This window comes from Podarcis melisellensis, assembly GCF_964234715.1.
Source record: "Podarcis melisellensis genome assembly, chromosome: 9".
Lineage (NCBI taxonomy): Eukaryota > Metazoa > Chordata > Lepidosauria > Squamata > Lacertidae > Podarcis > Podarcis melisellensis.
Genome location: NC_138541.1, coordinates 15291464 through 15314203, shown reverse-complemented (window position 1 = coordinate 15314203; position 22740 = coordinate 15291464). Strand labels below are relative to the sequence as shown.

General features: G+C 44.3%; 1 protein-coding gene and 1 long non-coding RNA gene across 2 annotated transcripts; both read right to left on the bottom strand.

Moving 5' to 3' along the window:
- Window positions 1-1392: 1392 nt before the first annotated feature.
- On the bottom strand, window positions 1393-8723 carry LOC309377654 (uncharacterized protein). Its single transcript, XM_081925244.1, has 6 exons — window positions 8589-8723; window positions 8435-8479; window positions 7324-7449; window positions 5893-5937; window positions 4570-4830; window positions 1393-2546 (listed from the first exon to the last, which is right to left on the bottom strand). The coding sequence occupies exons 1-6, from the start codon at window positions 8643-8645 to the stop codon at window positions 2010-2012; spliced, it is 1071 nt and encodes a 356-aa protein (XP_081781370.1). The 5' UTR covers window positions 8646-8723; the 3' UTR covers window positions 1393-2009.
- A 4403-nt stretch (window positions 8724-13126) lies between these two features.
- On the bottom strand, window positions 13127-18274 carry LOC309377814. Its single transcript, XR_014171678.1, has 3 exons — window positions 18138-18274; window positions 17256-17428; window positions 13127-13262 (listed from the first exon to the last, which is right to left on the bottom strand). It is a non-coding gene; the product is annotated as an uncharacterized lncRNA (long non-coding RNA).
- Window positions 18275-22740: the final 4466 nt, after the last annotated feature.

Here is a 22740-nt window from a genome sequence, read left to right as displayed (position 1 = left end):
TTCCTCCCTAGAAATGAAGGGCTGAGTGCATTCAGGAGCATGGAGAGATTTGGGTGGCGAGTGACTTTTGGCAGACAGCATTTGGAGCGGGGGGGGCAGGAGGAAGTGAGTGAGCAAGCAGAAATCAAAGCTGAAAGTTGTCTTCTCTCAGCCAAGTGTTGCTGCTCTTTTAAATCAAAAGGTGGCAAGGAGGTTGTAGAAGTAGAAATAGCATTCCTGCTGCGTGCGTGTTTTGTGCACCAAGAAGTGAATCCGGCAGTTCTACTCTGGAAGACAGTACAAGAGTTCCTCTGAAGTCAAGTACTTAAGAGGGTTTCTCTCTCTCTCTCTCTCATGACAGCCTTGCCAACTGCTCTCTGATTGGCTCTGCTGTTCTTGCCTTTTCCAAGTTTGAGATTCGGTGCTGTCAAAAGTTTGGAGGAATTTAGTTTTACAAGCACCTAAGCCTTTTTTACAAGCTAGTTTTACAAGCACCTAACCAAAATCGTGGTTTCAAGCTGAGATTTGCTGATCTACCTTTGGACAGTTTTTGGTTGGAAACTGCCAAGGAGTTCCCCCTTCTGGCAAACAAAGCTATTTTGCCATTGCTCCCATTTTCCAGTACATATCTCTGTGAGTTGAGCTTTTCAAGCATGATTGCTATAAAAACTAAATACAGAGAGAGACTGAGAGCTGTTGACGAAGAGCTATGTGTGTGTCTTTCTTTGATTCCAGCCAGAATATCAGCTTTGTGTTCAGCCAAACAGGCCCAGGTTGCGCACTGAATAAAGTATTTTATAATTTTTCATATTTCTGTTTACTTACTATTTCATAATAATGTAATTATAAAATACTTTCTTTGTGTTTATTTGATTCCTATTAAAGAGAGTTACTTTATATATAGTCAATATAGGCACAGAGTTAATTTTTTAAACATTTTCTAATGGTGGTGTGCCTCGAGATTTTTTTCATGAAAAAAGTGTGCCTTGGCCCAAAAAAGGTTGGGAAACACTGTCTTAGCATATAGCTCAGCGACAGAGTATCTGCTTTGCTAGCAGAAGGTCAATCCCTGGTATCTCTAGGTAGGGCTGGGAGAGACCTCAGTCTGATATCCAGAAAGCATCTACACTCAGTGTACACAATACTGAGCTAGATGAACCAATGGCAGAAGGCAACTTCCTAGACAGTCATATCTTGGAAGTCGAATGGAATCTGTTCTGGAAGTCTGTTCGACTTCCAAAACATTTGGAAACCAAAGTGTGGCCAATCGGACATTTGGCTTCCAAAAATAGTTTGCAAACCGGAACAGTCACTTCCAGGTTTGCAGTGTTCGGGAGCCAAAACGTTCAAGAACTAAGCTGTTTGAAAACCAAGGTATTCCTCTGATAAGAACCATGCTGAGTCCTAGGCATATAAGGTTTTGTATTTTTATTTAACTCACAATTGTCAACAAAATATACATTGCAACAGTAAATCCTTTGGTACTACAGTATCATGAGATGCAACATTCACTCTGATTGTAAAGCTAGATTTCTCTCTCTCTCTCTCTTTCTTTCTCTCTCCTCCATCACAACCCCCTGTGAGACAGAGCAGGAAAAATATGCAGCAAGAAGGGCTTACAGTTCTATAATGGACAGGACAGCTAGTACTGCACATTTAAGGTTGACATTCCTCAGCATGTTTACCTAGCAGTAAGCATGCACCAAAATCAGTGGGACTTACTTCCAAGTAAACATGTGTTGGATCAGGCTCTGCATTTGCCTGGTTAATACTGCTGCCGATAACTGCTATGATTGCTGAAATCAAACGTGTGATATGCATAGAATTGGGAGCAAACATTCAAGTAGAAATTGCATTGCCTTTCTCACACTTCTCTCCTTCACGCACTCAGCAAAACAAATTTTAAAAAATCCCAGAAAAAGCCACCTGTTATGAATTTGGGCTCCAATCCTAGCTGCACCCACACATGCGAAAAATCTGGGGAGTGCTCTTAGATAGGTGTGGAGACAGGAGCCTGCCTGTTTATCCACTTAGAGGGTGACCTCATTGTCCTCAATGCTGTGGTGGTCCTCAGCGCTGTGGTGATGATCCTCAGTGCTGTGGTGGTGATCTTCAGTGCTGAGGTCGTGCTCTTCAGTGCTGTGGTGGTGGTCCTCAGCGCTGCGGTGGTGGTCCTCAGCGCTGCGGTGATCCTCAGCACTGTGGTGATCCTCAGCGCTTTCGAAAGTTTGGTTGCTGACACTGTCAGCATCATGGTCATGATGTACCTCTTGGAGTACCCCACTGAGGGCCTTCTTATACTCTCTGCTGTCATGGCTTTCCATGGATACGTGGCTGTCATCGTGGTCACTGTCATCATGAGGTTCCTCAGCGCTCTCAAGTTTCTGGCGGCTGTCGTTCTCCATGCTCTTATCGTGGACCTCTTGGCTGTCTCTCAGGTGACTTGCGTCATCACTTTCAAGGCTTGTGTCGTGGCTTTCGAGAGAATGTGACTTGGCGGAATGGGATTCGCGGCTCTCCACGTCTGGGGTGCTGTCCACATCATCCGAAACATCACGAGAATCAAACTGCAAGGCCCACAAATGGAAGACAATAAATGGCCACCCAGAAACAGGAGGGATAGCTACAGTATTGACTCACAGAACAATTCTTGTCTCCAACTACGTTTTACTCATAGCAGACTCACTGAACGAACCCAAGTTGGCCATGTCTATTAATTTCAATGGGACAACTCTGAGTAGGACAAACATTGGCTACAATGCTATGCCTACTTGGAAGTAAACCCCATGACATTCACAGGGACTTTACTCTCAGGTATGTGTGTATAGGATTGCAGCCTTAAACAGGTTTAGCAGTCATCCTCTTTCTTCAGGAAGCTGTAGGAATGGACAGAGCAGCCTAATTTCACCCTGTTTCTGTCTGCATACTCACCATGCCTTTAAACCACCCCTCCGCAAAGAATATTATATATATACAAATTTTATTATGGTCCCAGACCAGTTTTACATACCATACTAAACGAGCATAAAACACAATAGAATTAAATTTGGATAAACAATCAAATATAACAATAAACAATACAAATATGGCAGCAATTGGAAATGTGGTTTTAGGTCATAGTCTCTAAAATATTATCCAGAGTTTGCATCTGAGGTCTTCATCTTTGTAATTGCACAGCTTGTTCTCTGAGTTTTATGGCAGCCACGCAAAATTTGGCCACCCTTAGTGTGATCTCTGGATCCTTGTCCTCTAACAGAAGACAATAAATCTCGATCACCTCCACGACTGAGTCGCAAAGAATATTGGGAATTACAATTTGTTAAGGGTGCTGGGAACGGTTGCTCTGTGAGGGGTAAACTAAAGTTCCCATGATTCTTTGTGGACGGGGCTGTATACATTTGATGTATGATGTGTATACAGTTATCAGTGCCTCTCGTGCTCAGGCAAAGGTCTGTCCCGTTCAGTTCTCATTTTTTGAAAGGTCCACATATAAATTGTACATATTTTTGTACACAGTTTTAATATAACCCCTCCACACTTTTAAGAAGATAAAATATGTGCTTTTCAGTCCTCTCGTGTGAAATATATATGCATTTCTGTGTGCAGGTTTTAGGTTATAATACATATTGTATGCATACATTTTGTGTGCCAAAACTGCACCAGAAAATCTGCTGTGAAAAGCAAATTGAACGAATTGCTCCCCATCCTAGGAGAACACACATCTAGGAATCTCTAGCAGAACATTCTTAGCAGTTCAGTTTGTTGCTTCTACCCTGGAGTACCCAGGGTGGCTTCCTAATAAAGAATAAACTACATTATAAAATAAAATCAGTGTTTAAAAATAAATAAATAGACACAATCAACAATCCAAACTACCTTCACCAGACCACAGTTCCTAAATTTATTATGCCCAGATAGTTATAGAGGCATAGAACAGGGCTGGGTAGGTCAGAAAACTTTATAGTGACCTTACGTTTTATTTTTAATTGAACTCTTTATTGGGGAATCTGGCAAAAATTCTTTTTCTTCTGGAGTTTTCATGCCTCCAAGCAAAACAAACATGTCTCGGTTAACTAAATTTTAAGACTGGGAATCCCAGAGATTTTGCTTTTCTTCCCTGGGATAGCTAGGACTTTTGTGAAGTCTATCCACCAGATTTTTATTATTTTTATTTTAGGCAGGGAGTTTCCTAAAAGATCATTACTACTTTTCCTTCCAAGCCTTCTTTGCAACATCTTGCTTCCTGTTTCAACTGGCACCCTCACAGCAACCACAAGCGATGCTTTTCAAATATCCAGTATTTTGAATATCTCTGTGAGACAGATGGACTTTTAAAACTGAACATTTCCTTCCTCTTATGCGGTTAGGGAAGATGAATGGAAGGAGAATGAGTTGCTTAGGGTTCTAAAAAAGAATATCCAGACGTACCATAGCATTGCTGCCCCGGGGGAATTAAACCATGATGGCCATAGAGAGTAAGAATTCTGCTGGCAAAAATGTGTGAACCGTAACAAAGGCAGGTGGATTATATATTTCTAAAGAGGTCAGCTGCCTAGCTCTTTTTACTTACAGTACACCTGTAGCATTTACCTTTCCAGATCTTTTGTGTGCCTTTACAGAATCCTCATAATGTACCAGGTCAACTTTTGCCTTGATTCCGTAAGGTACGTCTCCTCTGCCAGTAAAGACCTCAGGAGTGACAGGCAAGGAAAAGGGAGCCTCGGTAGGGTAATCTGTGACGCCGTTTTCGTGTGACTCATCCGACTCATCCGAATCGTCATGGTCATCATCGTCCACATCACTGTGGTCGTCGTCATCTTCCTTGCTCTCGCTTTGAGGCACCAGAAGGGTCTGCAAGGAAAGAGAAGCAACTCAGTATTACAGGATGAAGATGTAACACTCAAAACATGTTTATAGGCCTGGGTGCACCACAACACAACACAAACACAAGCCTAAGGAGAGGGAAAGAGGTGAAAATATTGGGAGGTATGTAGTGATGTATGGAAGTGAGAGCTGGACCATAAAGAAGGCTGTTCGCCGAAGAATTGATGCTTTTGAATTATGGCTCTTGAGAGTCCCATGGACTGCAAGAAGAGCAAACCTATCCATTCTGAAGGAAATCAGCCCTGAGTGCTCACTGGAAGGACAGATCCTGAAGCTGAGGCTCCAATACTTTGGCCACCTCATGAGAAGAGAAGACTCCCTGGAAAAGACCCTCAGGTTGGGAAAGATTGAGGGCACAAGGAGAAGGGGACAACAGAGGACGAGATGGTTGGACAGTGTTCTCAAAGCTACCAGCATGAGTTTGACCAAACTGCGGGAGGCAGTGGAAGACTGGAGTGCCTGGCATGCTCTGGTCCATGGGGTCACAAAGAGTCGGACATGACTAAACGACTAAACAACAACATATGGTATGTGGAGGGGAGAATTAGTTAGGCACCCATGCTGTCTGCTGAGTGTCCTCTGCAAATGCCTTTTCCAGCTCTTGTCTTGCAACACTAATACAAACTCAATCTCTGTTTCCTAATATGCAGGTTCTCGTCCCCCACCCCAGGCCATGTAAACTCCCTCCTATGGTTCCCGCACTGGGGGAAACAGTGATCTGCGATGGATGGGAGTGAAGGGCACATGGATGTAAGAAAAAATATTCTACGGCAGGGAAGTGAAAGGCACATGGATGAAACAATATTCTACAGCAGGGATGGGGAGCCTGCAGCCTTCCAAAATTTTGCTGGACTGTGGCTCCCATCAGCCCTGACAATTGGTCATGTTGGCTGGGGCTTGATGGGAGTTGAAGTCCAACAGCACTTGGGAGAGCCATAGGCTCCCCATCCCTGTTGTATAATCCTTCTAGTGGCAGCAGTGACCCAGGGATTTTGTACTTAAGATGCACATGGTTGGAGGAAAACTTACCTGTTGCTCAGTGATCTCATCACTTTCTTCGGAAGACAGAGAGGCCTGGAAATGAAACAGCTATTTTGTGAAGGCTTGTTTTACACACACACACACACACACACACACACACACACTGATCCCACTGAATTTTAAAAAAAGTCAAATGAGTAGTTTTAGGACAGACAAAACGTCTCTGCACACTGCATGACTGACTAATGGGATTTGGTGCTACACAGTGCAGTGATGACCAGTGGCTCAGACCGCTTTAGGAGAAGATTAGACAAATGCAAGATGGGTAGGTCTATAAAGGGCTCTTATCCTTGACAGCTAACTGGAGCCTCTGGATTTAGAGGCAGGGAAGCTCTGAATACCAGAGGACAAGCACAGAGGGAGAGCTATTGCCTTTAAGCAGTGCCTGAAGGCTTCTCAGAACTATCTGGTTGGCTTCTGTTGAGAAGAGGATGGAGGTGGCAGGAATTTCCTTATGATCTCTTTCTGGTCAAGCGATTGATAGGTGTTTGGGTTTGGATTCAATTGGAAAGTAAAAAAAAAGACAAACTAGAAACACAAAATGAATAGAAAAGTGACCAAAAATTAAATCTAGGAACCAATACGGAGTCTGAGGCAAGCTAAAAGTTAGTCATGACTAACGCCCAGTGGGATTTCCACATTGATCCTATGCATCTTTACTTGGAATAAAATCCCACTGTGTTCAGTTGAACCTATTTCCAGGTAGGTATGCATAGAATTGCAGCTAGGTTGGGATTTTATCCAACCAGGTCTGTGGAAAATTATCTCTGCTGAAATTCTCTTGGACCAAGAACAAGAGCAAATGATCTGAATGGTTGCCTACCTACATGGATAGAAGAGTATTGGTTCTAGATTCAACCCCACTGTCCCTTCTTGGCATTACAGTACAGTATAAAGGTAAAGGTACCCCTGACCGTTAGGTCCAGTCACGGACAACTCTGGGGTTGTGCACTCATCTCACTCTATAGTCCAAGGAAGCCAGCATTTGTCTGCAGACAGCTTCTGGGTCATGTGGCCAGCATGACTAAGTCGCTTCTGGTGAACCAGAGCAGCACACGGAAACGCCATTTACCTTCCCGCTGGAGTGGTACCTATTTATCTACTTGCACTTGATGTGCTTTTGACCTACAAGGTGGGCAGGAGCTGGGACCAAACAACAGGAGCAGGGATTCGAACCACTGACCTTCTGATCCGCAAGCCCTAGGCTCTGTGGTTTAGACCACAGCACCACCCGTGTTCCACTTGGTACAGTATAGGTTATATCAAATGTTGGTCGTACTCAGAATGGACCCATTGAAATTAATGGGCGGGCAAAATTTTGGTCCACTGATTTCAATGTGAGTGGAACTTAGTTGGGTACAACCACATCTTGATTCTTTAGAGATAGCTTTAACTTGATGGAGAAGAAAGGCTTCGTACCGGCTGGGAGGACTCCTGATGCTCTTGAGACTCATGGCTGTTCACATGCTCCTGGCTGTGCTCCTGGCTATGCGAGTGATGGTGGTGATGCCCGTGAGCGTGGTGTTTATGATGATGCTTGGCAACCTTTAACAATACAAAAAACCAATCTTGGCATTCAACGTGCAACATCGCAGAGCTTGGCTAACGCAGAAGGGGAACCAGGGCCTGGTCAATGGATAGCCACCCCAGAACTGCGATAACAAGGTGGAATAGTTAGCAGAATTCAGATCCTACTGCAGAAGTGTTAGGGGTGATTGAAAATAAGTCAGCTAATGCCACCTTGAAATCAGTATTGGCCATATCAGGGCTGTGTGCAGTTCTGATTACCTCAACTTCTATACACCATACATTGAAAGCACTTACTCTCCCCGAACTGTGGTTCCCCCTCACAAAGGCACAATGCTGAGCATCCTTAACAAACTACACTTCCCAGGATCCTTTGGGGGTGCTTTAAATACAGTGGTACCTCGGGTTAAGTACTTGATTCGTTCCGGAGGTCTGTTCTTAACCTGAAACTGTTCTTAACGTGAAGCACCACTTTAGCTAATGGGGCCCTTGCTGCCGCTGCGTAGCAGGAGCACGATTTCTGTTCTCATCCTGAGGTAAAGTTATTAACCCGAGGTACTATTTCTGGGTTAGCAGAGTCTGTAACCTGAAGCGTATGTAACCTGAAGCATATGTAACCCGAGGTACCACTGTATATGGTATGAACGCAGCCTAAGGCTCTGAGGAAGGTGCAGGAAAGTCAACAAAAGTGACTAACTGTCCAATCTTCTGCATCAGAACAGAAGTAATTCTTGCTGTGTTCAGTGGGGCTTAATCCCCTGGAAGAGAGGGTAGGACAGCAGCTGAGGGGATGGAAGATGCTCCACTTGGAAGCAGGTCATTGTTTTCGCTTGTCTTCTCAAAGGGGGCACATGAATTCATGAAAAAGAGACTCCCACATTGACTCAGCCTTATGTAATAGGTGTGTGGATCTCAGAATCGTGGAATTAATCCCAAGCTGTGATATAATAAATCCAACAGTAAAATGAATTGACTGCTAAAAGGATGGGGGGAAAGAACTTACATGATAATCTTCAGAACTCTTTGAATCATCATGGTGTTTGCCCACCTTTGAAAAGAAATGCAGGGGAATAGAGAGTCAGTATTGATTCACTTATTCTGCATTACGGAAATATGTGCTTCTCATGGCTTATTTGTTGTATTTTTATTGTACTTACTGGAGCTGCCAAGGCGATGGCGAAGAGACACATGCACAGCACAGCAATCTTCATCATGATGGATTTGCAGTTGACTGTTCAAAAACAAAACAATCACTTCTCTCTTAGGACCAGTCCAAATGCACAGAAATAGTACACAGTATAAGTCTTTTTGGATGGTACCGGATAGTACCATCTCAGACTTCAAGAGGGAGATAGAATGTTTGCCTAACATACAATTCTGCCCAATATACTCATTTTTACAAAACACATTTCCCTGTTATCTATATTTTCGCCCATGTATTTGTATATTATTTTAATATGCATCTTTTAAAAAATATATTACAAACTTGATTGAAAGCATATGCATTTTGTTTTCTTTGCACACATTACTTGGCTAGAGAACTGCACTGCAAAATCTGGAGATTTCCAAGGATTTCCGTGTTTCACTTTGCATATTGTTTTAGAAAGTGGGAATCATGTAGATTCACTTTTAAATGTGGACTGAATTAAATTTCTCCCCCATCTGTAAGTTTGCATGTGTGACTCAGCTTTTTCACATTTCCCTTTCTCAGGAAAGAATACATTCATTCATATCTACGGTATATCTATATATCTATATCTATATATATCTATATCTATATCTATCTATCTATCTATCTATCTATCTATCTATCTATCTATCTATCTATCTATCTATATCAATCACCACAGAAAGCTATATAGAGGCTAGCATTCTGCCTGTAGAACTTTCTTCTAGGTTTTGCACCCCGATATAATATTTCCCCTCCAAATATTATTCCAGGAAAATACCGTATCAAATCAGAATCAGTTCCCATTGGTTTCCCTGTATTTATGCTATCACTTGACAAACCTAATCCGAGCAACAGAAGAGAACTTCTGCTGCCCAACATCAGACAAAAGGGAATTAGATTGACTTCTCCATTCAGCACTTTGTTTGGGCTGAGAGATGAAAGAACTGAACATATGACCTCTGCCAATAAGATGCTCTTGATATGGTCTGATCCCAGGCCATGACTGCAGTGGGAAAAATCTCTATCTACTGTATATGTGGTGCTGCAAACATGGGCGTGGGCAAGGCCCGCCCCCTAGATCAAGTAAAACAATAGAAATACTTAACTAATGGACTAATCATGTTGGTTCTGTGCCCCCAACAAAAGTCCTGCCCCCCCCCAAAAAATCCAGGCTACGCCCATTGCTGCAAACAAAGTCAACATTGGGAGTTGTAATGACTGGGCATCTGCTGAAGCCCATGTCTCAGCAGTGGCGTAGCATGGATTGTCAGCACCCGGGGCAAGGCAAGTAATTTGCGCCCCTAACCCGTGGATTTGCGCCCCCTAACCCTAACCCCCAGATGTTGCACCCAGTGCGGCCGGCCCCCCCTGCACCCCCACGCTACGCCACTCTCAGCAGAGGCCCCTTCAGCAACCCCTAGTGCAGCCTTCCTTAGCCAGAAGACCTCCAGAACTTTTGGACTACACTTTCCATCAACCCCTGCCAGCATGTCCAATGGCTTGGGATGATGGGATTTGTAGTCCAAAACATCCGGAGGGCACCAGGTTGCGGAAGAGTGCCATAGAGCTTCCTGCTCCTACTCCTTCTTGCTGTTGCTACCAGTTTACCAGTGATGTAGAATGGGTCCAAAGGGGCAGGACTAAACAAATGGGCAGGAGCAACAGTGATGCAGAGGAGAGGGACTACTTAGGAAGGGCGTCTTTGCCAAGCCTTCCCTGAAAACCAAAAACCAAAAACTAAACATCCCTGGAGACCGCAAAACTTACTTCCTAGATGCTGCTGGAATGTTTCTTGGAGTTAATTGTTAGAGAAAATGGAACAACCCCCCACTTTTTGGTTCTGAGATCTAGCAAATTTGCCTGACAAAGGGTAATTTTTTGAGATTCTACCAAGGAGCTGACAGTGCTCACAAATAATATAATAACCAACAGGGCGATCCTATATTCATATACTCAGAACTCAAATTCAATGGAATTTACTCCCTAGTATCTGTGCTTAGTATTGCAGCCAGATTCGATGAATGAAATAAACACCAAGAGCAAACACAATATTGACAAAGATTTGTATTGTTACTACATCTTCTGCTACCCTGCCTTTTACATGTGGCTTGACTCATTTGCCCGAGGCATCAAGAGCCGTTTTGGAAGAACCTTTCAATACTGTTTGCAACTGTGGAACACTGCAGTTTGGATTGCATATAGCTATTGAATAGTGTCAGATGTGGGATTAAATCTGTAGGCTCTTGGTAACTTCCACTTCTATGGATCTACCATCCTCAGCATAGCTCAGTCAGTAGAGCATGAGACTCTTAATCTCAGAGTTGCGGGTTCATGCCCCATGTTGGGCAAAGTATTCCCAGATTGTAGGGGGTTGGACTAGATGATCCTTGTGGTCCCTGCCAACTCTACAATTCTGTGAGTCTATGATTCTAATTCTCAGTTACCGTATTTTTCGCTCTATAAGACGCACCAGACCATAAGACGCACCCAGTTTTTTGGAGGAGGAAAACAAGAAAAAAATATTCTGAATCTCAGAAGCCAGAACAACAAGAGGGATCGCTGTGCAGCGAAAGCAGTGATCCCTCTTGCTGTTCTGGCTTCTGGGATAGCTGTGCAGCCTGCATTCGCTCCATAAGATGCACACACATTTCCCCTTACTTTTTAGGAGGGGAAAAGTGAGTCTTATAGAGCAAAAAATACAGTAACTTATTCCAGAATAGCCCACAAGGCACTCTGTGAGATTTAAAGGTTACAGACCTCTGTCTTGCTCGAGAATATTACAGTGCAATAGAATTTACTGATTTTCTCTCCAAGCAGATTAATGCACCAGTTCTATAAATTTCCACAGATATCAGAGCATCGTAGTATTGTTGGAGGATAAAAATGTAAGAGGAAAACAGTGCCTTATAGCCAAAGGGAAAATACTAGAAGAGAGAAATTCCATGGGGGGTCCCAACTCATCTGCCAACAGATTTTCTCTTTTTCTCGGACCTTGCTGCACATTAATATGAATAGGAACCTGAAGCAGAATTTTAATGATAAGTTGGTTTTGTAATTGATCCTTCCTTCAAAGGCATTTGAAAAGAACAAGCTGAAATTTCCAAATCAGGAAGGATCGCATTGCTCAGTGTGACACTGCAGGGGGAAAAACTGATGAATCAGGGCTCAGGGGACATCAGAAATTGATGAATCACGACGGAAAGCTAGGTATTAGCAACCAGGCTGATGGGAAAGCTGGCACACTTCACTATGCATTGCCCTTCCTCTCACAAGGTTAATGAGCACTTGTGCTAAGAGAGAAAATCGATGGGAGAACATTGCACCAAACTGTATTTGAGCAAAACCCTTGCAGAGCAAAGCAGGAGTGCTTTTTCAGAGATTAAATGCAAGAGTAATATGGTGGCTTTTAGCTAGGTGCACAGTGATAATTAACTGGAAATTGCATGTGAGTTGATGGTACAAGAAGTTAAAGAACCTCCTTGGACAGAGTTAAAGTCAAGCCCAGACCCTCCAGGCCTCTGATCCCAATACATATGAAATAATAACTGAGCATATACAGAGTGATTTTCCCCATTACCAAGTAATCACATCCTGCACTTGCATTTATGGGACTAAGGAAACAGATTGTTAGTTATGGTTGCCAACTGTTTTTCCTTGACAGGGCTCTTCTGTCATTTAAGAGCTGCATGGTAGGCTGAATATTCAGCTCCTAGTTCTGTGCATTAGGTGGCTGTTAAAAGGCATAGGACCCCCCCCCCCCGCCCCCCAACATAAAGCAGCTGGTTGGCAGCCCTAGTTTCCACAGAATCTGAATTTCTGGCAAGCTTATTTGTTATATTTTCATCCTCCTCTTCCCCCATGTTATTCTCACAACAACCCTGTGAGGTAGGTTAGGCTAACAAACAGTGACTGGTCCTAAGTCACCCATTGAACTTCATGGTTGAGTGAGGATTCGAATCCTGCACACTCCTAGTCCAGCACTCTAACCTTTGACTCACACTGGCTATCTGCGTGTAAACCCCTAGACTTCAAATATTATAAATTTAGCATCAGGGATGCTGGAATGAAAACTACATCTTGTGCCAAAAGCGTGTGGCATTGGGAGTTGGCAAGGGTACAACTCACAAATCTGTGTTTTTACGTGGCAGGTTCTGTTCAGCAATACTCTCTCTCTCATAAACTGCTTCCTCCCCGAATCCCTAAACATTCTTCCTAGTGCAGGCAAAAGAGGCGTTGTAAATTATTTTTAAAGCTGTGCACTAAAAGTCTTTCTTTCTCTGCCCCTGAAGCTGGAGGAGTTTAAAGCCTCCATCAAGTACTGCTTTCTGCTTTCTGGAAATATAAGAAGACTGAATAAAATAGGTAAAGCAAAAGGAAAAGGCTCAGGTACCTTGCGTTTGTCTGGGTCCGAAGTGTAGTCTGAGGCAGAGGTCTGCTGGTTTGTATGGAGAAGCTCAAGGCAATCCTTGGATCATTCACTCAGATGGTGCGTGATCGTCCTCCTCCTGTTCTGTTGCTTTTCCGTCTGCAGACCTCTGAATTTAAACTCTTCTTCCAGACACGAGCCGACCAATCCCCACGAGGCGGAAAGGATGAGGTCATGAGGTTTCTTGTCACTGTCCTCCCACCGTTCTCCTACATTTCCTTCTGGGGTTTGTGGCTTTCAAAGCAAACAAGAAACTACTCTATGGTTAAAGCATTACTTATGTACAATCCCATTAACAGGCATTTCAGATCAACGCCCAGCATTCAGTCCTGAGCCAGAGGGCTTTAGGGTCAAAGACCTTTTCATGGCATTTGTCGGAAGGAGAAATGAAATTGGGAGGTAGGTATTTTTTTTCATGGAACATCTTCATCTCAAAACAAATCGTTAGAAGCTGAGGGTGGGGGGAATATGTGCTGCACACAAACCACAGGGAACAGTGGGATGCAAATAAAGGTAAAGGTACCCCTGCCCGTACGGGCCAGTCGTGTCCGACTCTAGGGTTGCGTGCTCATCTCACTCTAGAGGCCGTGAGCCGGCGCCGTCCAAAGACACTTCTGGGTCACGTGGCCAGCGTGACAAAGCTGTAGCTGGCGAGCCAGCACCAGCACCGCACACGGAAACGCCATTTACCTTCCCGCTATTAAGCGGTACCTATTTATCTACTTGCACTTAAGAGTGCTTTCGAACTTGTAGGTGGGCAGGAGCTGGGACCGAACGACGGGATCTCACCCCACCGCGGGGATTCGAACCGCCGACCATACGATCAGCAAGTCCTAGGCACTGAGGTTTTACCGAGGCAGCTCAGAATTAATCTGTATGGAAACAAATTCTTACAGATTTTATATTTAGGGAGCTTGGAAAGGGTTAGAAAGAAAGCGAAACGCCAGCTTTTGCAATATTTGCCCCCTGTCCTACAATGTGGTTGACCTCTATCACTAGTACAGGCTTATATATATTCAACTGGTCCTCATTATTCCTGTTCTTCCTTTGGGATCCATAGCTTTATGTAACTACTAGTGATCCATCACTTGGAAAAGGCAGGATAGATGGGCAGCTTTGTGGGAGGGCTTCCCTAGTAAACCAGCCTATCACAGGCCAGATTGTCTTCCTGCTGCCAAATGGGCCAATGGCGACAGTACTTAGGGGGCATTCCACTGGGCGCAGGACCAATTGAGGCCCTTGGCATCACGTCCAGGAAAAGTTTAAATGCCTGGCCTGCCGGGTCTTTCTGTTTCGCTTTGCTGGTTCTCCCACCCTCTCTCCCTCAGATTAGGGTTTTTCATGGATGGTACAATCTTGCTATGAACAATGTCATTAGCCTAATTTTCAGGGGAAGTGCAGGAATTTTCCCCACTTGGCTAACTGGCACCACCATTTGGGTTTTCGCCTACCTCATAGCAATTGTCACAACTTTGTAAGGCGGATAGGCATTGGGTTAGTCTTGGTTGGAGGGGAGGTTGTAGCCTACGCCTCCATGGAAGAAGAAGAAGAGGAGTTTGGATTTGATATCCTGCTTTATCACTACCCGAAGGAGTCTCAAAGCGGCTAACATTCTCCTTTCCCTTCCTCCCCCACAATAAACACTCTGTGAGGTGAGTGGGGCTGAGAGACTTCAGAGAAGTGTGACTAGCCCAAGGTCACCCAGCAGCTGCATGTGGAGGAGCGGAGACGTGAACCTGGTTCACCAGATTACGAGACTACCGCTCTTAACCACTACACCACACTGGCTCTCACTGGGTAAGGGTATCCTCTTATAAGGCTCTGGGAGGAATGGCTCCCGTCCGATGGCCAGGCGAGGGCTAGGGCCATGCCACTCCTCAAACGCGGACCACTTTGGGGATGTCCCAATTTGACGTAGGTCATAGTGTGCTCCCCTCCCCTGCTGTCTTCGCCCTTAGAAACATTCCCAGTGGATGGGCAGGAGTGACAGGCCCTGTTGCTTACCACAATGCCTATGGTCAAACTCCACATCTGTAACCAATAATATTGTGGGCTTATTTGATCCTGAAAACCAATATGCTGTGTGTTGTCTAGTTATTCGCACCTTAGGGAACAGGATGGTCACGGGGCCTTGATGTGCAAATCCTTCTGTTTATCAAGCAATATATAAACTTTACTAAACTAATAAACTAATAGGGAGGCTGTTGCTGCTGCTTGAAGAGGTGGCAAAGTTTATATACCACCTCATATATATCATGGTAATCCCCACTCCCAAATATATAAAAAATTCTCCCAAGTATCTTTAGGGGTCCTTTTCACGCAACGCACATGAAATGTGAAGAAGAAGAAGAAGAAGAAGAAGGCGAATGCATTGAATTTTACACATTTTACACATTTTTGTATGTAGCTTCTGCAATAAACAAAGCAAAATATCTGAATGTCATGCTTTTTCTCTTTTGCATCAATGCATTCTTATATACAGTTTACTCCAGTTATATTGCATTTCTGTACCCGTTATTCAGCTGGAGAGTTGCATTGCAAAATTCAGAGATGTGTGAATTTCAGACTGTAGCTGCATTTTGTTTTGCGTTTTGTTTTCGAAAGTGCGAATTTGGTGGGTTCCTCCTTAAATGTGCATTTAATTGAATTTGTCCACCCTCCTCTAGTGAAGAGTGAGAAAAAAGAAATGGCGTAAGGCACAATGGTGTCAAACTACTGCAGTGCATCCGTGCCATTTGCAATGCAACCGACAGACTTTAGGTTAAGGCGTCATGCAGTCCGAAGATTCTTCATGACCTCTTGATATTTATTTCACTGGTACCTTATTTTGAAGCTGCAGAGTGATCAGCTAGCCACCAGAGGGCTCTTATTGACAGCCCTGCTTTTGCAACAGTTCTCCCACCCCCTTATTGAGGTTACCTTGTTTAGGCAGACATAAGCAAGATAAAATAAGAGGGGGGGGGGGTTGGGAACATGTGTTTGGGTGGAAGAACCAGTTTCTTCAAAATCAGGGTTGGGAAGACATCGGTGGATTTGAAAGACACGTGGTCACTGAGTTTCTAGGAAAGCAACGAAAACAAAGTCCAGTTTGAAATGAAAATGAAAATTTGGGTTTAAAATGCCACTTGGCAGCCAACGTGTAAATAAGGTCTCTGTGGTCACAGCTTTCCAAAGCAAAGCAGGCTGTGTGTAGTAAATAGAAGTTTACATGAAAAGCAAACGAAGAACCCAAATGTATCTTCACTATTGCTGGCAATCTATCTTGCTGGCAGTGGGGAGGTGATGGAGATTTTTTTGGGGGGTGTGTGTGTGGATAGATGAGAAAGAGAAGCAGCTCTTAAATTCCTCTCACCCAAATAGCCCATCTAATAATAAGAATAATAATAATAGTAATAATGAAAGCCTGGAATAAGAAACGTGTTTATCAATTGAATTACATGTTCCCACTTTCACTTTAAGGAGGACAGACGAGAACAGACTGTTCTCAGGTAGGAAGGGACCGTTCTCAGGTCTCCTGTAACTGCACATAGAACAGGATGGAGAGAACATGGCCTGCAAGGCATGCTGGGAAAAAAGCAGAGCCAATGATCCCTGTTAAAGAAACAAGTCTCAGTCCTTCAATTTGCTGAGTCAGGATTGTCAGCTATAGCAATGGGTTTTGACTACCTTCTTGAGATGGGGTTTAAAATTTCTTTATCGACCAGCAAATGTTAAAGATGAAGTTCTTCAGGGGCATATAATCCAGACCACCGTGGACAAGAGTGGGGAGCCTCAGGCCTGGGGGCCAAAATGTGGCCCTCCAAGCCTCTCTCCCTGGCCCTCAGGTCTCTTCCCAAGCCACTCCCCATCCCTAAACCTGTTAAGTGAAACAGATCTAATTCACATAGGAATGAAAAACGTATGTGTATTAATTAAGGTTTGAAATGGAAAAGGGCTAAATATGCATTGCTAACATCTGAATGAGAAGCGACTTTACTTGCATTTGTTCAACTTTTGATTAGATAGCTCATTTTTAAATTGCTTTTGTACTATGCAGCCTACTTGATAATGCTGATGCAGCCTACTTGATAAATGCATGATTTATCCCTGCCGTATGAAATATTGTAAAAGTTCCTGCAAATAACAACAACCAACAAAATGCTGGCCAGGGAGGCTGATGCTGTCAACTTTACAAGTGAAGAAGAAGTGTATGAACTCCACTGAATGGATAATTGAGAAGGTACTAACCATAAACGTAACCCTCTAAAACCTGGTTCCTCAGCTGGTCACCTACATAATTGGTCCCGGCAGCAGTGGCAGGTAATATATTTCTTGGATGCCGAATCTGCTGCCCCCTATGGATCCTGGCACCTGAGGTGGCTGACTCACCTTGCCTCATGGGTGTGCCAGCCCTGGTCATGCTACAGTGTGACAAAGAGACAAAACACAGGAAATAGCTTTAAACATTTATGGTATACTAGCGCAGAAAAAACACACACCATTTTACAAAAAAGGATTAACAAAACCATGGGTTTAATCATGACTACTTCTGGCTCCAGCCCATAAAATTTTGTATGGAAATTTTAATTCACTCCCCAAACACCCCTCATTGAAATTGTAATATGGTGCCACAATAATTCATTCATTCATTCATTCATTCATACCCCGCCCATCTGGCTGAGTTTCCCCAGCAACTCTGGTTGGCTCCCAACAGAATATTATTATTATTAATAATAAAGCAATAAAATATCAGTTATTAAAAACTTCCCTAAACAGGGCTGCCTTCAGATGTCTTCTAAAAGTCAGATAGTTGTTTATTTCTTTAACATCTGATGGGAGGGCGTTCCACAGGGCGAGAGCCACTACTGAGAAGGCCCTCTGCCTGGTTCCCTGTAACCTCACTTCTCGCAGTGAGGGAACCGCCAGAAGGCCCTCGGTGCTGGACCTCAGTGTCCAGGCTGAACAATGGGGGTGGAGACGCTCCTTCGGGTATACTAGGCTGAGGCCAGCTTCCACATTCTGGATTAGTTGTAGTTTTTGGGTCACCTTGAAAGGCAGCCCCATGTAGATCACATTGCAGTAGTCCAAGCGGGAGATACTAGAGCATGCACCACAATGGCTATGCTATACCTCCATGGTAGGTGAGGCGGTAATGCTCTGGATATCAATTTGTCAGGAATGAGCCAGCTCCTAGTGGAACTTTGCAGCCTGCGGCAGGTCAGAGACTTACATTTGACACAGGCTGAGCAAAGAACACAGCAGTCAATGGTGACTCCTCCAGAGATTGGAATGCCAGTTGCCAAGGGAACAACTGAGAGCGGGCTGGAACACAGCCAAAGCTCTCAGGAAGCTCAAACAGGCATGAACAGACAAGGAGACAGTCTGTCAGAGCAGGAAGAGGCTGGAGCTAATCCAATAAGTATGAAGAGTTGGTGAATGGGAGGGCTGCTTAGATAGGAAGCAGAACAAGAGACCCAAGGGGAGACAGTTCAATATATTCTGTAGAACCTGGAAGAAGTCTTCAGAAGGGTTATCTTGAGTGATAATGTCGGCGGCTGCATTAGAGCCATCCGGAGCTAGCTGTTTGTTTTTGCAATAAATTCTCCTTTTTAATTACCTACACTCACTGCATTATCAAGCTGGGAACCTGGACTCCTGACACAGTTGCTGGAAGTCACAGGAGGGGAGAGTGCTGTTGTGCTCAGGTTCTGCTGAAGGGTTTCTTACTACCATCTTGTTGGCCACTGTAAGAACTGGATGCTGGACTAGGTGGGACACTGCCCTGATTCAGCAGCCTCCTCTTATGTTGTTTTCCAGGAAGGGAACATGTGAGTTGGCAAAGGGGGGAATTTGGGAGGTGTACAATGTTGTTGTGGGTGCCTTTCCTCCTCCCCAAATGAACGCACCACTCCAAGTGGGAGATAACCAGAGCATGCACCACTCTGGTGAGACAGTGCGCAGGCAGGTAGGGTCTCAGCCTGCGTACCAGATGGAGCTGGTAGACAGCTGCCCTGGACACAGAATTGACCTGCACCTCCATGGACAACTGTGAGTCCAGAATGACTGCCAGGCTGTGCACCTGGTCCTTCAGGGGCACAGTTACCCCATTCAGGACCAGGGAGTCCCCCACACCCTCTGTCCTCTGTCCTCCCAAAACAGAACAGGCGCTGCGTAGATAGTAAGAATGTTGCCAGAAAGGAACGTTTCTGGACTCCTGAACTTCAAAATACCAGCGCACAAGTTGTTTACAAGATGTTAACTATGACGATAATGGGCAACAGATGGAGAAAGAACATCCTGCATATAATTTGATGTTAGACATATAGGAAGATTATTGGTTGAACACGTGGCAGAAAGTTTGGCAGGAGCAATGGCAAATTGTGGCTGGCCCCACATGTGGAGAAGGAAATTAAGCTTTAAGGTACACATTACAGAGAGGAAAGGGAAGCTTTGGATTTCTAAACCAAGAGACGTGGAGAGGTCTGGGGCGCCATTTAGGGAGGGTAACAGGGGCCGCTCTCTCCCGCATGTGATTATTCCTCTACAGCACCTATTATCTTAGTCCATTTTGAATTATGGTGCTGGAGGAGACTCTTAAGAGTCCAATGGACTGCATGAAGATCAAACCGATCCGTTCTGAAGGAAATCAGCCCTGAGTGCTCACTGGAAGGATAGATCCTGAAGCTGAGGCTCCAATACTTTGGCCACCTCATGAGAAGAGAAGACTCCCTGGAAAAGATCCTGATGTAGGGAAAGATGGAGGGCACAAGGAGAAGGGGACGACAGAGGACGAGATGGTTGGACAGTGTTCTCAAAGCTACAAACATGAGTTTGACCAAACTGTGGGAGGCAGTGGAAGACTGGAGTGCCTGGCGTGCTCTGGTCCATGGGGTCACGAAGAGTTGGACACGACTAAACAACTAAACAACAACAACAAAATCTCAGTCCAACTCTGTAGAGGAATAGCTGCGCTTGGAATAGTGATTCCTGAAGTCTAAACAAAACTGCAAAATCCTATGAGGGTAACATTGAATGCGTGGTACGCAACCTACTTGGCGTCTGCAGTATGTTGATGCATTGACTACAATAGGCTATCTGTCATGTTAGGTTCTGATGCTCTCTGCAATTCCCTTGTTTTCATTTTGCAGGTAGAGGAAACTCCCCAGTACAGCTTTGAATATGCTCCTTCCCACCTGTGTGCTGAGGGAGATCACTCAACATCAGTTTTTTTTTAAAAAAGAGAAAAACAGATGCAAGGAACCCAGATTGAACTAGCGCCATCATGGTATCGGGAGAAGGAAACTTTTGGCTTTCCACTTGTGCTCCTGCCCCCCTCTACTAGCGAAACAACATGGAGAAAGGGTCAACTCCCTCCTCCACCAGTGCCCCTCTGGTGCAGCAGCTTTTGAGCCTGAAGAAATACTTTGCAAGTTCAGTGTTGCTTACATTGACTAGCTGGTTTTCACATGGGGGACGATCCTAGTCTTACCTGGAGATGCTGGGGATTGAACCTGACACTTTCTGCACGCAAAACAGGTATCAGGAGAGGAGTAGGCAGGAAAGGTGACAACAATCATGAATATACCAAAATAGATAGATCCTGGCTTGACCTAGGTTGATATTGTTGTCGTGAGGTATCTGAAGAAAACCACAGCCATTTCTTCTTAAAAAACAAATTACTTTTTAAAAGCAATTTAATTCTTGGATATTGTATATCCAGTGGATGGGCCTGTGAATCTGCTCCCCGCACAGGAAATACATTTGCTGTCCCCTCCATCGACCAACCAAACCCTGATAAGGCATCTTGAGGTAGTTGGTGGACAGGATTTTGAGAAGCAATAGAGATAGATAGGCCCATCCCTGAAGTGTTCAGGTCCTAAGTACACTGGAAAGCATAATATATAATTGCACACACAAGTCTGTGAATTACTGAAGTTCCTCGTATGGCCTGATGACTGAGTGCCGTTTAGCCCATTTTAGTCAAGTGACTTTTATTTCTCTGTGGAAAATGCAACAACAGCAATACTCAATGGAAACAGTTATTGTGGAAAGTGGTTTAAATGGCCTTCAGGTGGACATCTTATGACGTGTTGTGCAATCTCGAAAGATAAAGACTGGGTTCTCAAGCTGGGGTGGGGGCATATGGCAGCTATAGGAGGTTGTGAGAATTACATTCTAGAGAAAGAAAGTGTCCTGTGACAGACAGTGCTTTCATTCTACTGAGAAACTGCTTGGTTCTTAAAGCCAGGGCCGGCCTGCAGGCAAGGCAAGGTGAGGCAGCTGCCTCAGGCATCAGGTCCACAGGGGCAGCAGATCCAGATGCAGCTATGTACTCCCCGCTTGTTCCTGATGTAGGTCTTCACTGACCCCTTGTACCCTGGTAGGGAGGCGGGTGCCATTTTGTGGTTTGCCTCAGGTGTCGAAATGTCTTAGGCCGGCTCTGCTTAAAACTATATTGACAAATAGTTCATGACATGTTAAACTCCTTCTGTTTATTAAGACTTCAAGTGGGAGGCTGCAGAACTGAATGCTCTCCTGTATGTATATATGCAGGCATGAATGTGTGTGAGAGTGTGTGTATGAGTGTGCATATATGTATAATAAAAACAGCACCTTTCTGCACATAGAAAACTAGATGCTTGTCACATAGCTTGGTGTTGCATACAGTGGTGCCTTGGGTTACATACGCTTCAGGTTACAAACTCTGCTAACCCAGAAATATTACCTCAGGTTAGGAACTTTGCCTCAGGATGAGAACAGAAATCATGCTCCGGTGGTGCGGCAGCAGTGGGAGGCCCCATTAGCTAAAGTGGTGCTTCAGGTTAAGAACAGTTTCAGGTTCTGGACCTCTAGAATGAATTAAATATGTAAACAGAGGTACCACTGTATAGGGATTGATGAATTTGCCAGTTCGATCTCTCTCAGGAAGAGTACAAATGGGGGCCTCTGTAAAGTAGGACATGTGGATCTTGGCCCATTTAAGGTTGGCTCCCAAAGTCAGATTTTTTTTTCACTTGTGCAAATATTTCTGAGCTATGGGGCTCATGCGAAATTCAGGCTTCTTGTCCTGCCCAACTGTTTTTCATGTTTTCATCTAGTCATTATAACCACAGCAAGAGGAGGAAGACACAGAACATTCCTGATGTCTTTCCAGCAGTCTAGTGGAAATACGTTCCTGGGTGTCTTCTTGGAATTTATCTGTGAGTGGAAACATCATCAGTGGCATCTCACCACAATACAAAGGAAGTCTGAACACCTCCCAGAAATAAACCTATGATTTCATTGGGACAGCCTTCCTGACCCATGGCCACAAGGTAAACATTGCGTCTCAAACACTCACCGGAACTTATGGTTACAGGGCATTGAAAACATTTTTTTCAGTAGTTTTCACAATAATAATAAAAAAGGACATCTTCATTTAGTTTACATAGCTGGAATTCTTATTGTCCAAGCATATGAGAGACTGCTTTCATACTGCATTGATCCAATTCATTGGACATGACCCAGCTAACTTTTGGGGGACTTTCAATGCAATCCTATAAAGCAAGCCTGACCGAGTTCAATGGAGCTTACTCCTTGGTAAGCAAGCCTAGGATTGCAGTCCGAAAAACACGCTTACATATCTCTCAATAAACCATAATGAAGGAAACTTTCTAACGGATAGTTGTGTTGTTCTGCTGCAACAAAAATAGCACCTTAAAGCATGTGGAACATCTCGGGCCTGGAGGCAGAA

Bases quoted from the DNA above. Each gene is read 5' to 3' on its own strand.
- LOC309377654 (XM_081925244.1), bottom strand. From the start codon at position 8,645: ATGATGAAGATTGCTGTGCTGTGCATGTGTCTCTTCGCCATCGCCTTG. The intron at 8,480-8,588 runs GTAAGTACAATA...TTCTTTTCAAAG, and splicing joins CCATCGCCTTGGCAGCTCCA to GTGGGCAAACACCATGATGA. The intron at 5,938-7,323 runs GTACGAAGCCTT...TTTCATTTCCAG, and splicing joins ATCAGGAGTCCTCCCAGCCG to GCCTCTCTGTCTTCCGAAGA.